At 38.4% G+C, this 18,627-nt stretch overlaps 1 protein-coding gene and 1 non-coding gene across 7 annotated transcripts; both read left to right on the top strand.

The window, feature by feature from the left end:
• The first annotated feature begins 447 nt into the window (after positions 1–447).
• Positions 448–17,469, top strand: SRSF12 (serine and arginine rich splicing factor 12). 6 transcript variants are annotated; one of them, XM_032858095.1, is made up of 5 exons: positions 448–685; positions 9,750–9,856; positions 11,189–11,290; positions 11,442–11,583; positions 16,921–17,469. In XM_032858095.1, the coding sequence occupies exons 1-5, from the start codon at positions 621–623 to the stop codon at positions 17,288–17,290; spliced, it is 786 nt and encodes a 261-aa protein (XP_032713986.1). In that variant the 5' UTR covers positions 448–620; the 3' UTR covers positions 17,291–17,469. The 6 variants fall into 6 exon arrangements, with proteins under 6 accessions (XP_032713986.1, XP_032713989.1, XP_032713987.1 ...); XM_032858096.1 differs by lacking the exon at positions 9,750–9,856 and adding an exon at positions 9,983–10,329 and having other exon boundaries at positions 452–685; positions 11,167–11,290; XM_032858099.1 differs by lacking the exon at positions 448–685 and adding an exon at positions 867–1,059 and having other exon boundaries at positions 9,750–9,854; positions 11,187–11,290.
• On the top strand, positions 15,063–15,176 carry LOC116868231. Its single transcript, XR_004382774.1, has one exon. It is a non-coding gene; the product is annotated as a U5 spliceosomal RNA (small nuclear RNA).
• Positions 17,470–18,627: the final 1,158 nt, after the last annotated feature.

Here is an 18,627-nt window from a genome sequence, read left to right as displayed (position 1 = left end):
ACTCCCAGCTCAGCTTCAGCTCCTAGGACCCCTCTATCCTTCACGGTACTGCACACTCGGACCCCAGCCGCCCCCTCCCTCGATCCCTCGGACTCTAGCCTCCAAGTCCGCCGCCTCCCCGGATCCCTGCGCACCCGGCACCGCCCCATCCCTAGACCTCCTCGGAACACGGGACCCTCCGCACCGCCCGTCCCCGATCCTCTTTTGCGCCGCCCCCTTCTTCTCAGATCCCCTTGGTCTGCGGGACGCCGCTCCTTCCTCTCCCCGGATCTCTTCGGACCCCGGGACCCCCGCACAGCCCCCTTCCCTTATCCCTGCCGGCCCCCGCACCGCCCCCTCCCCGGATCCCCTTGATCTTCCGGACCCCGCGCCGCCCCCTCCCCGGATCCCCTCTGCTGGGGCCCCGCCCCCACGCGGTCCGCACGGACGGGCTCGCGCCGCGCAGCGCCCCTCCACCCCCGCCCCCGCCCCCGCTCCCGCCTCTGCGGCTGCGCGCTCGCGGGGCCGAGGCCGAGGGGAGGGGGTCGCGCCGGGGGCCGACTGAACTGCTGTGGCGGCAGCGAGAAACGGAGCGAGCCCGGCGGCCGCGGGCAGGCCCGGAGGCAACGGAGGAAACCGTCATGTCGCGCTACACGAGGCCCCCCAACACCTCCCTGTTCGTCAGGAACGTCGCGGACGCTACCAGGTGAGCGGCGGCGGCCGCCGCAGGTTGGCACGCGGGGGAGGGGCGGGGGTAACGACAGCGTCCCGGAGCCCGGTCGCGGCCCGGCGCCTCCCCGCCGCCCCGGCCGGTGCCTTCCGCGGAGGCGCCCTTCCCGGGGGCGGTGCGAGCCCTCGGGCTACTCGGAGCGGGGGCGGGACTGGCTCCTCCGCCCTCCCGGCCCGCGTTCCGCACGGGCGCAGCGCTCTCCCGCGGCAGGGCCCGGCGCCCGGGGGATCGGTGCCCAACCCCTGCTCGAGCACCGGCGGCGCGCAGGCTGCTGCTCTCCCGGTAGCCAAGGTCCCTCCCTGCCCCTGGCCGATAGTGTTTTCGCTTGGTCCCTTTGTCGTCGTGCCCCGGTAAAGCTGCGCGTCCTGCGTCCTAGATGAAGAATTGGGGATGGTGGGAAGGTATAAAATAATGCGTACCTTGGGCCTTACAATTTCGGTTCCCTCAGTCTGGTCTAATTACAGGGGATGCCGGTGAAATTTTATTTGTTACACAATACAAAGGATGGCTTCAGTGAATGAGATTTAAATGTTTTCCTGTAAAGTTCACAGTGCAGCATAAACATCCATGATACTGGTTTGGATAGACTTCCCTGGCCAGTGTGATGCTCTCAGTCCACACATTCTCCTCCCCGCCTTGAGAATTTTTGTCTACATTGTGCTTAAACAAATATTAAGGAATGACTGCTTTATAAAGCACTTTCTCCCTTAATAGACGCCAGAGGGAATGACGGAGAGTGAGATAGGGGCATTAAGAGACGTTTCCGTTTCACTGGGTTTACTTAATTTACTCCCCGCTCAACCTTTTTAGGTGTGCAGTATTATCTTTATTGTACGTAAGGAAAAGCTGAAGCTCAGACTTTTAATGACTTACCTGGGGCTTCATGGCTCCAAATATATTGGAGCCCTTGACTCCAGAGCTGTATGGAGTAATCATAATTTACCTGAGAGGAGTAAATGTTAAATATTTTTTTTTATTTGATCCCTACTATTATGTACATCACAGCTATAGATTGTGAGTTAATATACCTTAATTAACATCTAAAAGATGCCTATGTTTATATTTCTCTTCTCAACCTGTTCATCAATATATTACATAGAAAACAAGCGAAATTTTTAATTTGGGCAGGGCAAAAAGAATTCCCACAGTTGAACAGACCACTTGAATGCTAAATAAGCATCACGCCTCTCCAGTGTGTCTACCAAAAAAAAAAAAAAAAGAGAGGTTTCCAATTCTAATGGCCAGCCAGCCAGGGTAATATGAATGAGTGAAGTTGTCAGCTTATAAGGTAAAATAGAATGGTGTGGACCGTACCAAATAGAAAGAAACAGGTGCCATCTAAAGGGGACAGCAGCTGGTACTACTAGCTCCAGCTAATAACTACTATGTAGACATTTGGACTTATTGCCGTATCATCCTAATTTTCTGAAGAAGTCAGAAAACTGTGTGTGTAAACTCTGTTTCAAAATGGTGGCATTAAGTTGAATCATGAAATTCCCATTTTTGTAGATTTAAAATCTGTAAAATATTAGAGTTTTGGGTTTCATCAGCACACCTTAAAATTTTTTTAAAGGTTGTGCTGGCCAAATAAAACACATCAGCAGGTGACACATGATCTCTGATCTAGATAATCCACCATGAGTAATCAAGACTGAAAACTGAAATCTGTTGATTTCCTTTTACAATTTTTTCACCACTTTTTAGCACTGCCACTGGGGGCAATCATCTAGGAGGTTTGTATTAATGGAATAGTAATCGCTAACATTTGTTGAGTATTCACCATGTGCTAAGGACTGTACTAAACACTTTGCATATACTATCTTATTAAAATTTTCACAATAACCCTATAATGTATATTCTTTATTAATCCCATTTTACAGATTAGAAACAGGCTTAGAGAAATTTTTTTTTTTTTAAGATTTTATTTATTTTATTTATTTATTTTTTTGAGAGATAGCAACAGAGATAGACCATGAGCTGGGAGGTAAGGGAGAAGCACTCTCCGTGCTGAGCAGGGGGCCCAATTCAGGACTCCCATCTCATGTCCCTGGAATCATGACCTGAACTGAAGGCAGCCGCTTAACTGAATTGAGCCACTCAGGTGCCCCTAGAAATTAAGTATCTTACCTAAAATTGCACAGCTACTGAGTACTTTTGTGAAGGTAGAATCATTACGTGTAACCTATTTAAAAGCTTTTGGGGGGGCACCTGGGTGGCTTAGTTGGTTAAATGTCTGCCTTCGGCTCAGGTCATGATCTGGGTTCCTGGGATCAAGTCCCAAAGTTGGGCTCCCTGCTCAGCGGGGAGCCTCTTTGTCCCTCTGCTTTCAGCTACCCCTGCTTGTGCTCTCTTCTGCCTGCACATGCGTGTGCTCTCTTTGTCAAATAAATAAATAAAATCTTTAAAAATAAAAGCTTTTTTGTGTGACGTGGCATGCAGTATAAGTTAACTAGCAATATGGCAACTAGACACATTTTAAAATAGCTTTAATATTTAGTATGCTTATAAAGAAAACCGTTGGGATAAATGTTAAAACAAATGGCATAAAATTATATGATGTGATTTCAATTATATTAATAAATGAAAAAAGGAAAAAGTATAGAAAATGAGCCTGGAAAGAAATCCATTTGAGTGGGTTTTTTTCCTCTTTTCAAATTCTATAGTTTTATAACAAAGCCAAATTTTATTTAAAATGTCTCTTTGTAGTAGCCATTATAATATATGCCATAAAGCACAAGACATTAAAAGTTACTATGGCTTTAGCATAAAATTTGTTAGGGATGAAATTGAGTGCAAGAACCAAAGAAGGATTTAAAAATTTTTAAAGGGACACCTGGCTGGTTCAGTCAGTGGAGTGTGCAACTCTTGATCTCGGGTTGTAGGTTTGAGCCCAATGTTGGTTGTAGAGATTACGTTAAAAAATAAATACAATCTTTAAAAAAATGTATTTTTATTATATAATTTGTATTATTTTTCTTCTCACTGGTGAAGCAAGATCTGGATCAGGAAGAAAACTTAATATCTTTGTTCTTTTACCATGTAGAAGAGCAATTTTTAAAAATTTTCGGATATAGTTTTCGAATGGAACAAAGTAATGTCCAAATCCCAAATAAAACATTCCCATTTTGATGCATAATATCATGTCAGGTTGGGGAGCCACTATCAGGTACCCTCTTTTGGACATAGTAGCATTTTTTGCTTACAGTGTATATAAGGCTATATTGATTTTGATGGTGGTATAGAAAAAGCGTTAAACAGAATTCAGCAAGATTCATGAGAAAAAGTGTCAGCGAATTACAAATAGAAGGGAACTTCCCCTGCCCAATAAATGGCATGTATGAAAAGCCTGTTCTTAACAAGATACTTAATGGTATGAACTGAATGCTTTCTCCCTAAGATCAGAACAAGCCAGGGGTGCCTAGGTGGCTTAGTCGGTTAAGCGTCCAACTCTTAATGTCCAGCTCTTGATATCAGCTCAATCATGAGATTGAGCCCCAGGTTGGGCTCTGAGCTTCATGTGGAGTTGATTGAGATTCTCTCCCTCTGCCGCCACCCCCATTCACTCTCTTTTTCTCTCTAAAATAAATCTTAAAATAAGCCAGGGTGCCTGGGTGGCTCAGTGGGTTAAGCCTCTGCCTTCGGCTCAGGTCATGATCTCAGGGTCCTGGGATCGAGCCCCGCATTGGGCTCTCTGCTCAGCGGGGAGCCTGCTTCCCCCACTCTCTCTGCCTGCCTCTCTGCCTGCTTGTGATCTCTCTCTCTCTCTGTCAAGCAAATAAATTAAAAAAAATAATAATAAGCCAATGATGCCCACTCATACAACCTCAATTCATCATTTTGTTGCAGGTCCTAACCAGTGTAACAAGGCAAGAAAAATAAATAAAAGACATAAAAGTTATAAAGCTAGAAACAAAATTTGCCCTATTCTTAGGCAACGTGTTTTCATAAAACTATAGTAAATAATGAGTTTTAGTAAGTTTAAGATACAAGATGAACTTATGAAAAATCTATTCTATATATTAGCAGCAAACAATTGAAAATAAAAATTTTAAAACAGTTTCTTTTGCCTTAGTATCAAAAAAACAGACTTGGGACTAAGTTTAAGAACAACAACAAAAAATACATAATAAAAACCTTTGCGTTAAAAACCACAATACAGGGGTGCCTGGGTGGCTTAGTGGATTAAGCCGCTGCCTTCGGCTCAGGTCATGATCTCAGGGTCCTGGGATCGAGCTCCACATCTGCCTCAGCATCCCTGCTGAGCAGAGAGCCTGCTTCCCTCTCTCTCTCTGCCTGACTGTCTGCCTACTTGTGATCTCTCTCTCTGTCAAATACATAAATAAAATCTTTTTTTTTTTTAAGATTTCATTTATTTGTTTGACAGAGATCACAAGTAGGCAGAGGGGCAGGCGGGCGGTGGGGGAGCAGGCTACCCGCTGAGCAGAGAGCCCGATGTGGAACTCGATCCCAGGACCCTGAGATCATGACCTGAGCCGAAGGCAGAGGCTTAACCCACTGAGCCACCCTGGTGCCCCCTAAATAAATAAAATCTTAAAAAAAAAAACAAACACAATGCAGTGCCAAGAGAAATTAAAGAAAACATAAATTGATAGATATACCATGTTTGTAGAATGGAAGACAAAATAGTAAGTTACCAGTTTCCTCCCAAATTGATTATATTGTAGATTCAAGGCATTCCTGATTAAAGGCTGTTTAAAAAATAGAAACTGGGGTTGCCTAGCTGGCTCAGAAGAGTGTGCAACTCTTGATCTTGGGGCTCCAAGTTCGAGTCACACATTGGGTATATAGATTACTAAAAAAAAATAAACTTTGAAAGAACAAAACAAATAAAAAAATAGAAATTGACAAGTTAATTCTAAAATATATTGATATACAAAGGAATCTAGAAAAAGATTACTTCTCTCTTTCTCTCTGCTGCTCCCCTTTCTTATGCTCCCTGCCCCATGAAATAAATAAATAAAATCTTTAAAAAAAAAATGGGCAAAAAACTCCCAACAGACACTTCACAAGAAAAGGTAGCACATGAAAAAGTGCTCAAAATAATTTGTACTTTGGGAAGTGCAAATTAAAACCACAGTGAGATTCCACTTATACCCACCTGAATGGCTAAAATTTAAAAAAACAACAACAACAAACAACAAAAAACAAACCTGACAAACCAAGTGCTCACAAAGATTGGCACAACTGAAACCCATATATTGTTGGTGGGAGTATAAAGTGGTACAACCACTTTGCAGAACTGTTTGGCAGTTTCAAAAAATTACATATATACACTTTAACCCAGAAATTCTGCTGGTAGGTATTAACAGGAAATTATTGGTCCATACGCATGAAAAGATGTTATATCTAACTGGTTGTTAGGTAAATTAAAATTAAAACATCAACAGTCCATTAGGATGACAAGAATTTAAAATGTTAATGAAGTGGAGCAGTAGAAATTCTTAGGCAAGTGTTGAGTATAAATTGATCTGGTCACTTTGGAGAATGTGTAGTGAAGCTGAAGATAAGCGTACTCTCCAACTCACCAACCGCAGAGTGATACATCCCAGGGATCTCATAGAGCTCCCCGGAGCTCATGTATGATAATGTATGCTGCAACACAGTTTGCAATTTTTAAAAAAGGCAGCATCTTCAATGTTTATCCAGAGAAAGACGGATTAGTAAATTGTGGTTCATTGATAATACCAATACAAAGTTAAATTAAGTGAAGCAGAACTACATAGAAAAATCTCAAGGGAGGAGAAGGTAAGGAGCAAAATTATTCAAATTGTCTGGTACTCTTTATATAAAATTTGATATATATAAGAACACTTAATTATGCATATATTCATTTGCAGTAATAACAGTTATGGAGGGGTGCCTGACTTGTTCAGTCAGTAGAGCCTGTGACTCTTGATCTTAGGGTTGTGAGCTCAAGCTCCATATTGTGTATAGACTTTACTTAAAAAGTAAAATCTTAAAAAAAATACAAAGTTATTCAGAGGAATGATGAATACTGATGATTGTTTCTCAGGTAGAAGAATGTAAATGTAAATATCTCATTTCCAAAAAACAATTCCTGAAAATGATGACAAGTGTTGAGATATAGTAAATGCTGTTGGTGGATACATCGATGTTTGTTTTATGCTCTATTTTCTGAATGTCAAAATTGATGACACCGAAAATATAAAAATTAGAACAAAACAATAGCTAACAGGTGTAGAAGTGGGGACAGTGAATGGGAGCTAGCTCTTCTGAGAAGTTTGACTTCTTCAGACTCCTGTCACCCTTGGCTTCTGGGATTCCAAGCCTCCACGACACACATTACTCCAATCTCCTTTTATACTATCTAGGATCCTTTTCCTATCAGCCACTCACATTTGGTTGATGGGATTGATTGTCTCAGAAAATACTCATTTGTATTCTAGCTTTGCTCTTGGCTCTGTGTACCAATGTGCAAAGTAATTTCTTTCATTCTCAGTCTCCTTGACTACTAAATAGGTAGCAGTAATATCAAATGGTGACTCAGTATTTTGAGTGCCTACTTTGTGCCAAACAACTAGTACACTGGTGAAGACACCCATTTTTTTTTCTTTTTTAAAGATTTTATTTATTTATTTGACAGAGAGAGGAAGAGATCACAAGTAGGCAGAGGGGGAGGGGGAAGCAGGCTCCCCGCCAAGCAGAGAGCCCGATTCGGGGCTGGATCCTAGGACCCTGAGACCATTACCCGAGCTGAAGGCAGAGGCTTAACCCACTAGGCCACCCAGGTGCCCCGAAAACACCCATTTTAAAAGTGATCCTAAACACTGATTCTCAGAATTGCCTGTGAAACCCTTAAAAAAATTAAATCTAACCGGGGCCCACTTTGGAAAGCACTAATTGGGTCCAGGGTTGTTAATGCATCAGGCTGGAATACCTGTTTCTGTAACATTTCCTTTACAGATGATTCCAATGTTCAGGAATGGTTGAGAATCATTACTCTCTAGTCCATGTTCACAGGTAGCAAGAATCGTTTTCCTTGTTTTCCATCACATCCCTAGAGTTTGCCCATAGTAGTTGCTCAAAAAGTACTTGTTGGATGATTAAATGAAAGAAAAAGACATTGTCACTACCCTTGAAAGACAATAGTTTCAGAGAATGCAGACAATTAAATGTTTTATAGTAAGTATTAAATGAATAAAAATACTAATAAAAATAAAGTATGTTTTGTCAGTTGCACTGCCTGGTATATAGTGGACATTTAATCATAGTTGAATTCACATCTCTAGCTTTATTTTTTTAAAGATTATTTGTCAGAGAGTATACAAGCAGGGGGGGCAGCAGGCAGATGAGGAAAAAGGCTCCCTGCTGAGCAAGAAGCCTGATGTGGGACTTGATCCCAGGACCCTGTGATCATGACCTGAGCCGAAGGCAGCTGCTTAACCAACTGAGCCATCCAGGCATCTCTCTCACATCTCTAGCTTTAATCACTGACTTCTAGTTTGGAGAAGAAAATAAAATTAATTTGTATAATCATAATTTTTGGTTGTTTCCAGGACTCTCTTTTTTTTTTAAGATTTTATTTTATTTTATTATTTAAGTAATCTCTATACCCAACATAGGGTTTGAACTTTGAACCCAAAGATGGAGTCACATGCTCTGCCTGCCAAGCCAGCCAGGTGCCCCCTCTAAAGAACTGTTATGAATGTTCTACCATCACCTCAAATCCAGCAGTTCTTTTGCCTCCCTCCTCCCTCTTCAACTCTCTTTACCAGTTGTCTAATTTTTGTCACTGACACCATCTTTCTTCCATTTGTCCAGGTTAGCAGTTTTGCAGTCATCTTTGAGTCTTCTTTCTGTACAATATCTTTTGAAGTACTCTTACTTTTCTAAGCCATGTTTTGTGCTCATAACTTGGTGTTGAACCTCTAAGATCTTCATGAGGCAATAGGTAGTGGTTAACACAGACTAGTGTCAGGTTGTGGAAGTTTGATTCTAGTTCTGTCATTTGCTGGCTTGGTAACCTGAGGTGAATTCATCTGTCTCTGTTCTCATCTGTAAACAACCATAGGGTGGTTGTAAAAATTAACAAGTCTTTTTTTTTTTTTTAAGGTCTTTTTTTTTTTTTTTTTTAAAGATTTTATTTATTTGTCAGAGAGAGGGAGAGAGAGCAAGCACAGGCAGACAGAATGGCAGGCAGAGGCAGAGGGAGAAGCAGGCTCCCTGCCGAGCAAGGAGCCCGATGCGGGACTCGATCCCAGGACACTGGGATCATGACCTGAGCCGAAGGCAGCTGCTTAACCAACTGAGCCACCCAGGCGTCCCAAAAATTAACAAGTCTTAAGGTGAACTGTGGCTCCATTATAAATGCACTACCATTCTCAGCTATAGTAGCTAAGTATTTCATCTCTTGAGTTAGATTGTTGCTCCATGAAGACAAATATGCTAAATAATCCTTTGGTGTCCCCTCTTTACTACCTATGACATATAGCAGGTTTAAAAACATTTGTCAAATTTAAGAATACTGTAGTTATTTTGCTTTATGTTTAAAAGTAAAACATCCATTTTTCTTTAAAGCCTGAAAAATAATTTTAGAACTTCTTTAGAATCTAATTCTTGTGATCTGAAAACAAAATAAACATAAACATAGAATTATAGTGAAGCAAATGAATGTGTCCTTAATGAAATAGGGTCAATAGATCTCTTTGTATTGACAATTGAAGTACGTTATAATAGAAATAATTTTCAAAGATGGATAATAACTTTCCTGGGTCATTGTTTCCCCAATCTGATTAAACATAACAGCCACCTGGAGTGCTTATAAAAATACAGATTTCCAGCCCCTAACCTAGATCTTTTAAATCAGAACCTCCAAAAATGAGGCCTGAGGATTTGTTTTCTTTTTTCTTCCTTTCTAAACCCTGGGTGATTCCTATGACAATTTTAGAAAATACTAGTTTAGATAATATACTTTTGAAGGTTTCAACTGGATTTCCATAGGCAAAATATTTTAATCCAGATATTCATATTTCTTTGCCTTATTTCTAAAACACTTCAGGCCTGAGGACTTGCGCCGTGAGTTTGGTCGATATGGCCCTATAGTAGACGTTTACATTCCACTTGACTTCTACACCCGCCGCCCAAGAGGATTTGCTTATGTTCAATATCCTTTGTTTTACTGTATGCATGTGAATATACTGTATACATGTGCAGATGCGCATGTGTATTCAGGAGCATATGTTGTATGAGATTAATATTGCCTAATTAAATGTGTTTATTTCTTTATCTCAGAAAATCTAAAGCAGTCCACAGTAGCTGGCAAGCGCCCCCCAGTTTGAACCAACCTGTTAGCTAGAATCCAAGCATAAACCGAGCAGGCGAGAAAAAAGGCACCTAAAGTCCAAGCATCAAGGAGTAAAGAGGGAGGGTGGACACAGATATAAAGACCTGGAAGAGGGGAAGTCTTTATCAAGCAAAAGACAAAGCCAACACCAGGTTGAGACTTCGGCTTTCCTACATTTATTCAGAGTTCCAGAGTCAAAGCCAAGTCTGATTTTGTTGGTTCTTCGTCTCTTATAAAGTCCATCTTGCAAGCCTTAAAGAGTAAAGGTCAAGGTTCAAGATCAAGTGACATTGAGGTAATTGCCAAAGTCTCATTTTGTATTGCATTTCTTGAGCTTTTTCTGTTTTCTATTTAAAAAAAAACAAAGAGTGAACAACCTCCTGAAAGACAGCTATTTAGTCATTTTATACAGTTTATTTCCATTTTAGTTAGGTTTAATATATAATTTATGTAGATAAGGAAGTTTAGTGGGATATTACAAACCAGTATATGTAATTCCGGATGTTCACAGATTGCTTTTGTGTTTCTTTTATAATTATATCCCAAGTAATAAGAACATAAAAGTATTTTAAAGTAGTAGGTTCAAAAGTAAATATCATTTTTAAAGGTATAATGTTTTAGGGTACATGTGTTTGTGTAGTTTTGTTTGTAATAAGTAATTTCTCCTAAGCATCATAATTAAAATACCTTTTAGTGAAAAAGTAATTGTAATTTCAGAATAAAGGCTTTTGCGTGCTGACTTGTTCAGTGAAAAACCTGAAAGAAGGGAGTGAGTCCTATACAGTTTATTTTTTAATACTAGCCAGGGTTGGACTTACTTTTTTTTATAACCTGTTTGACATTATACACGCATACTACAACTACATTAAAGTGTACATTAAAAATATAGTTAAGTGTTTGTTTCTGTTCTTACTTTTAGATAGGTTCTTCTAAATCATAAGGGGGCATTTGTTTTCATAATAAAGGTGAAATTCTTTCTGCCTATATATATATATGTGTGTATATATATATACATATATATATTGGAGATGTAAGTTTAATAACTTGGGAGTTGTTTTTCCTATTAATTTCATGTCACATGTAAATTATTCTTTAAAAATAACATTTTTTACTTGATATCTGATGTTCAAAGTATCCTTAACAGCTAGTCATATTTGAAGATGTTCGCGATGCTGAAGATGCTCTTTATAACCTCAATAGAAAATGGGTATGTGGCCGTCAGATTGAAATACAGTTTGCACAAGGTGATCGAAAAAGTAAGTTCAACTAAACATTAGATCTTATTTATTCAGCAGAATGAGTTTTAGTTATGACAGATTTTTCCTATTTCAAATTCTTTCGGAAAATAATACTGTTAAAGTAGCTGTTACTGAGGTTTTTCAGGTAACAAATTATTTCATATTCTAGCACCAGGCCAGATGAAATCAAAAGAACGTCACCCTTGTTCTCCAAGTGATCATAGGAGATCAAGAAGCCCCAGCCAAAGGAGAACTCGAAGTAGAAGTTCTTCATGGGGAAGAAATAGGAGACGGTCTGATAGCCTTAAAGAGTAAGTACAAATATAAGAGGATTGAAAAACTTAATTTTCTACTTTCCCTGGAAGACATTTTAAAGAGTTTTCAGAAACAGGCCACAAGAATAATTTTATCTGGGACGCCTGGGTGGCTCAGTTGTTTAAGCGGCTGCCTTCGGCTCAGGTCATGATCCCAGTCTCGCATCGGGATCGAGTCCCGCATCGGGCTCCTTGCTCCACAGGGAGCCTGTTTCTCCCTCTGCCACTCTGTCTGCCTGTGTTCACTCTCTCTCTCTCTGACAAATAAATAAAATCTTAAAAAAAAAATCATTAAAAAAAAAAAGAATAATTTTATTTAATATACATAAAAATCAACTTTTTTTAGAAAAATATGCTCTTAGGGTGCCTGGGTGACTTGGTTAAGTGTCTGTCTTTTGATTTTGGCTCAGGTCATGATCTCAGGGTTGTGAGATCGAGCCCTGCATCCAGCTCCATGCTTAGTGTGAAGCTCAAGATTCTCTCTCTCCCTCTTCCCGCCCCATCCTCTCTCTCTCTCTCTCTTTAGGGAAAAAAAAAAAAAAAAAAAATGTGCTATTCTCTATTTGGAATGTATTGTTACTTAACTTGGGTTTATTGGATAACTTCCAGTGTTTTTATTTCATGGAAGATTTAACTTAGACATTTTTAATAGAAAAATAATAGGTACTGAAGAAGAAAACCAAATCTTAAAATGTGTACTTGACAAATAAAATGAGGAATTTTATTTTAATTTGAAAGATTTTATTTATTTATTTGACACAGATAGTGAGAGGGAGGGCACAAGCCGGGGGAGGAGCAGACCAAAGGAGAGGGAGAAGCAGCCTCCCTGCTGAGCAAGGAGTCCCACTCAGGTCTTGATCCCAGGACCCTATGATCAATTTCAGTTATTGTTTAAATAATAACTGAGCTGAAGGCATACGTTTAATGAACTGAGCCACCCAGGTGCCCCAAGGAATTTTAAATAAATAAAATTTTCCTAACTGAACTCAATAATTAAAAATCTTAAGTTCTGGTGAATAAAAACTCATAAGAAATAGAATGAATCACTTGTGAAAGGTTGAAACTAAAATTAATGTAAATCAATATATTTATAAGAGATAAGTTATTTTCAAAAATAAATTCAAAATATGGTATTATTATAAGAAGACATGAAAATAATAGTTTTGAAAAAGATATTTGCATGTTGTCTATTTTGTTAGCCAAGAGTTTGTTTCTGTTAGAATCATAGTAAACCACAATGGAAATTAATTATTTGGTAAAGCTATTTAAATAACTGAAATTGTATTAGCATGCCTAAAGCCTTAAATAATTTAGTATTTATCTGGAGTTTTAATGTAGAATTTTAAGGTAAATTCTGTCCTTGCAGCACCTGGATGGTTCAGTTGGTTAAGTGTCTGCCTTCAGCTCAGGTCATGATACCAGGGTCCTGGGATTGAGCCCTGCATCAGGCTCCCTGCTCAGTGGGGAGTCTGCTTCTTTCCTCCTCCTCCTCTTCCTTGTGCTCTTTCACTCTCTCTCTAATAAATAAATAAAATCTTTTTTTTTTTTTTAAGATTTTATTTGACAGAGAGAGATCACAAATAGGCAGAGAGGCAGGCAGAGAGAGAGAGAGAGGAAAGTAGGCTCCCTGCTGAGCAGAAAGCCCGATGCGGGACTCAATCCCAGGACCCTGAGATCATGACCTGAGCCGAAGGCAGAGGCTTAACCCGCTGAGCCATCCAGGCACCCCAATAAATAAAATCTTTAACAAAAAAAAAAAAAAAAAAAAAGTAAATTCTATTCCTAAAGGTTAGCACTGGGGTTCCTGGCTGGCTCAGTTGGTGGAACCTGCCATTCTTGATCTTGGGGTCATGAGTTCTAGCCCCATGTTAGATGTAGAGTTTACTTTAAAAAAAAAAAAAAAGGAATGATCAGCATATACACTAATATTCTCTTTCTGTGAGTAGTATGCTTATCTGGGGAAAAATAAAAAATGTCTATTGTCCCAAGTCATCATGGAACATCAGGAATATAATGAACCCCATCCTGTAAGACAATACTCTTTTGCTTTAGACTCATTATAACATCATTGCTTAACCTCCCTGACCTGTTTTTTCATTTGTAAAATTGTATCATAAAGAATGCAGATCTTACCTGGCTCTCCTTATATTTGTAAGGATCAGATTTTGTGTCTGCATGTGTGTATATGTAAATGAAGCAGAATTCGTATAAGCCTAACAAAATGATAAGCAAATACAGTATATGTGGTATTATCTTAGACTAAAAAGAGGCCTCTTATTTTGTTTTTAGTGGATATGGATTAAAAAAACAAACTAGTTTGTTGCTGTCCACTGGATTATGATGAACTCTTTGAGGGGCAAGGAGTTTTGTTTTATTCATGCTTATATCCTCAGCACTTAGCAGTAGTCCCTAGCTCATGTTAGCCATTCCATACATTTTTGTTGAATTCATACTTCAGTGTATATATATATTCCTGAAAAATTGCCCCTCAGCCTTCTTTAGTAACATCCCCCTTTTTTTTCCCCCTATGTTGGATTTTTTCTGAAGGACAATTTTCCCATTTGGCTTTCTATGACAGGAATGAAATTTAATAATTTCTTTCTTTTTTTCATTAAGAGAGGGAAAGAAAAGGTTGGGGAGAAGCAGAGGGAGAGACAGAACCTTAAACAGGCACCACACTCATTGTGGTGCCTGACATGGGGCTTGATCTTACCACCCTGAGATCATGATCTGAGCTGAAATCAAGAGTCAGATGCTTAAACGACTGATCCACCCAGGTGCCCCGAAATTTAATAATTTCTAAAAGCTTCTGCTTTTATTCCAGAATATATTCTCGATCAGTATATTTATACTGTCCGGTGCTCTTTATTCCTTCATATAATTCCATGCTTCTATCTGAGATTATTTTCTTTCATCCTAAAGAAGTTTTAGTATTTCTTACAGTATAAGTCTGCTGGCAGTGAATTCTTTCAGCTTTTGTTTATCTGAAAAATCTTCACTTTATATTCACTTTTTTTTTTTTAAAGATTTTATTCATTTATTTGACAGAGATCACAAGTAGGCAGAGAGGCAGGCAGAGAGAGAGAGAGAGGAGGAAGCAGGCTCCCCGCTGAGCAGAGAGCGGGGCTCGATCCAAGGACCCTGGGATCATGACCTGAGCTGAAGGCAGAGGCTTCAACCCACTGAGCCACCCAGGCGCTCCTATATTCACTTTTGGAAGGATTTTTTTGCTGGGGTTAGAATTCTGAGTTGGCAGGGACTTTGTATGTATGTTATGTATGTGTGTATGTATGTAAATAATCTCTACACCCAGTAGGGGGCCTGAACTCAGGATGCTGAGATCAAGAGTCGCATGCTCTACTAACAGCAAAGCAGGCACCCCTTTCCCCTGCTTTTAAAAATATTATTCTATTGTTTCTTGATATTTATAGTCAGCTGTCAGTCTTAATGTTGCTCCTTTGAAGGTATTGTGTCTTAAATTCTGGTTTCTCTTCAAATCATATAGATCTTTCACCTTTCACTAAAAAATTTCCATGGAGAGGAAAACTGGCTCTTAAACCACTTTTTCGAGGCCTTGTTTTAACAGGACTGTAAAAAAGTAAATAATTAATTAAATAAAGGTAATGTGTCTTATTCTCCAGGGTTTACTGAGCATCTTGAAATTGTGAGTTGATACCTTTCACTAATTTGGGAAAATTCTAGGTCATTATCTCTTTAAATATTGCTTCTGCCTCATTCAGTTTTTCTTTTTGACTGTGTGACTATGTTCTGTATTATCTCTTACACTCTGTTATGGATTTCTTAAAATTCCTTTTCTTTCCTTGTGTTTCAGTATTTGTTGTTTTACAGTTCAGTTCATTTTTTCTTCTGTTGTATCTAGATTGCTGTTATATTGATCTAATGACTTAAATTTCAGAAATATATTTTTAGTTCTAAAATGTCCATTTGTTTCTTTCTATAGATTCCAGTATTCTCTTGGATGTCTCTCTTTTTAAATCTGTTTGCCTGTCTTTTCTTCTTACTTCCTTGAGCCTACTAGTCATAGTAATTTTTTTTAATTCCTGTCTGAATAATGCCAGTATCTATATTACTTTGCATCTGGGTTTTGGGTTTTATTTTGGTCTTTTATTTCCTTAGCTTTTAGTAATTTTTATCTATTTTTCACATACCTCATAATGTCTTTATTGAATGTTGGACATTGTTGATGAAAACTTAAAACACTTTGGGTGATACCCTCCAAAGAAAGTTGTTTTCTTCTAGCAGGTGGAGTATTGGCAGATCACCTTGATCCTCTCGAGGCTTGGTTTGAGGCATTGTTAAGGCTGATTTAATTTAGCTTTATACTTATTCTTAGGGTGTGGTCATTACCTGTAGGATATGGTCCTCATGGGTTCTTAACTGAAAGCCTGAATTGTTACTTTCGGTTCCTTGACCTTTTGGTGGCTTAAACTCCAGTCTCTCTCCCCAGCACTGTGTGTCTGATAGAATTTCAGCTTAATTCCTGAATCTTCCAACTGCTATTTTTGCTGACTTCTTGGAGTCTGATCCTGTACTTGCACAGCTTAAAAGATGGCCAATGACTTGAAGAAAATTTATAGGAAAATTTTAGGAGATTTTTCTGTCTGCCATTCCCTCCTTGAGATTTTGCCTCTTTAGTCCCAACCATTTTGGTAAATCTGAATCCTAACTTGTCTCTCCAGCTTAGTCAGATAGCCATTTTCTGTTTGGGTTCAGTTTCCCCATCAGCACTTGGAAAATGGTCTTAGATAAAAGAGCCATGGCTTGTAACCCCTCAAGTTCTCCTAGGGTTGGTTATTCTCCAGTGCCTTTAAATATAATGTTATTTAGCTTCTTTATATAGTTGTTTTCCACGGGAAGTTTAGTCTCATACGCATTTTTCTATCATGGCAGGATTCAGAAGTCCTGCATCTAGATTTTGTGTTTGTCTTTATAAGCATTATTTGACAAACTTTAATTACTTTCTCTTTTTTTCTTTTTTTTTTTTTTCTTTCCTTCAGATTTTCGTACGTCTTGGGAGTTGTATAACCCAGATTAAACATGCAGGGCATTTTTCAGAACTGACCCATATCATAAGATAAATCTAGCAAGGCAGATTTGGTCATAGATTCTAGTATAGCAAATATTACAAACTTGTTACTTATGTTTGAACTAAAAGCATGCAAAATAAAATTAGAATTGTTTCTTTTAGTTTATCCAGGAAAAACATAACTAATATTATGTAAAGTGTATAAATTCCTGAAATTGCTGTTTCCTAACTTTTCATTAAATGTTTTTGTGTGAAATACATACTCTTAACATTCATAATGTTTGCAGGTCTCGACACAGGCGATTTTCTTATAGCCAATCTAAATCTCGTTCCAAATCACTACCAAGGCGGTCTACCTCAGCAAGGCAGTCAAGAACTCCAAGAAGGAATTCTGGTTCTAGAGGACGGTCAAGGTCCAAGTCCTTACCAAAAAGGTCCAAGTCAATTGGAAAATCACAATCAAGTTCACCTCAAAAGCAGACTAGCTCAGGAACAAAATCAAGATCACATGGAAGACATTCTGACTCCATAGCAAGATCCCCTTGTAAATCTCCCAAGGGGTATACCAATTCTGAAGTTAAAGCACAAACAGCAAAACACTCTCATTTTCGATCACATTCCAGATCTCGGAGTTATCGTCATAAAAACAGCTGGTGAACAGCCGCAGAAGAGCGCTACGTAGTCTTGAATGTGTTATTAAACCTCTCATTATGTTAAATAAAAATTCTTCAAGGCTTATAGAAAATGTGAGTTACTTTGGGCATGTGCAACAAATAAAATCTCTAGTTCTGGGGTAATAAAGACTTGGTCTCAATTGAAAGGGCCCATACCACAAATTATGATGTGTCTGATATGTCACCATTTTATGGACCATTTTTTTGTTTACATTGTGGCAGAAGGATACTTTTCAAGGGAAATGGGTAAAATGGAACTAATGTGGAAAATCCTACTTGGATATGAAGTATTAGTAATATTAATGATACCTTTTACAAAAATATTTTTTCCTTTAAAGCACTTTTACTTTCATGTAAAAAGTAATTATAACTGTATAATTATATAGGGCAGACTTAAACTACTTGATACCTTGATGACTCTCTTGTATCTTCTGTTTAAACTTGGGCCAGTTCCTAGTGGATATTAGTTCATATTACAAAATTCTGACATTCCTAAAAGTAGAGATCAAGTGTTCAAAAAATACATTCTCTCCTGAGCTTAAAAAAGCTTTTATTTTTACTGTGTGGAACAGTATAGATAAATTGACATTAAGTTGCATCCTGTACCATGTTCATTCACTTTCAGAAATAGGAAAATGTTTTAAAAAATACTGAGTTTTGAATGGTTGGAGACTACTTCTCTAAAAATTCTGTGCAGGACTCATTATCCAAAAATACTCATATTAAGCCTTATACATTTGAAGAGTGGTACATTTTGTATAAAAATAGTTTTTTTAACATTATTTCTACATATCTACTTTTCATCCACTACTTAATTTTTTCTTTTTGGAGTTCCAGCTCAAGACTTTAAATTGCATAGAGTAAGTCCTGTTATTTTTGAAAGTGTTTAGTATCTTGTATTAAAGAATTCAAGACTGCATCCTCAATAAGCTTTGTGGTATTCAGATTTACTTTACATGCTCTTCATTTTTATAAACCAAATAACTTTATTGATATTGCTTTTGTAGTTGTTATAACTGAGAATTTCTTTAAAAATGTGTTTGTAGTTTACGTTTTTCAGAGGGTTTTGGTAGTATTTGTGATAAAATGGTTTTGCATATGATTATTTTAGGGGATATATTTATAGAGTTCTACTTGTGTACTTTGTTGAAGTATATTGAAAATTAAAAGTTCTCAGCCCATATAGTTAATATTTGTGACTAGAGTGCTTAAGGAAAAAAATCTGTCTTATATTTTTGTCATATAGGAGCCAGTATTGCTTCTATTTTTTTTTTTAATACTAATTCCACTTTTCATTGCATTTTAGACCCTATTTAAGAA

This window comes from Lontra canadensis, unplaced genomic scaffold (genome assembly GCF_010015895.1).
Source record: "Lontra canadensis isolate GAN:19392208 unplaced genomic scaffold, GSC_riverotter_1.0 scaffold14, whole genome shotgun sequence".
In the NCBI taxonomy this organism is placed as follows: domain Eukaryota; kingdom Metazoa; phylum Chordata; class Mammalia; order Carnivora; family Mustelidae; genus Lontra; species Lontra canadensis.
This window is presented reverse-complemented; position numbering and strand designations above follow the sequence as displayed.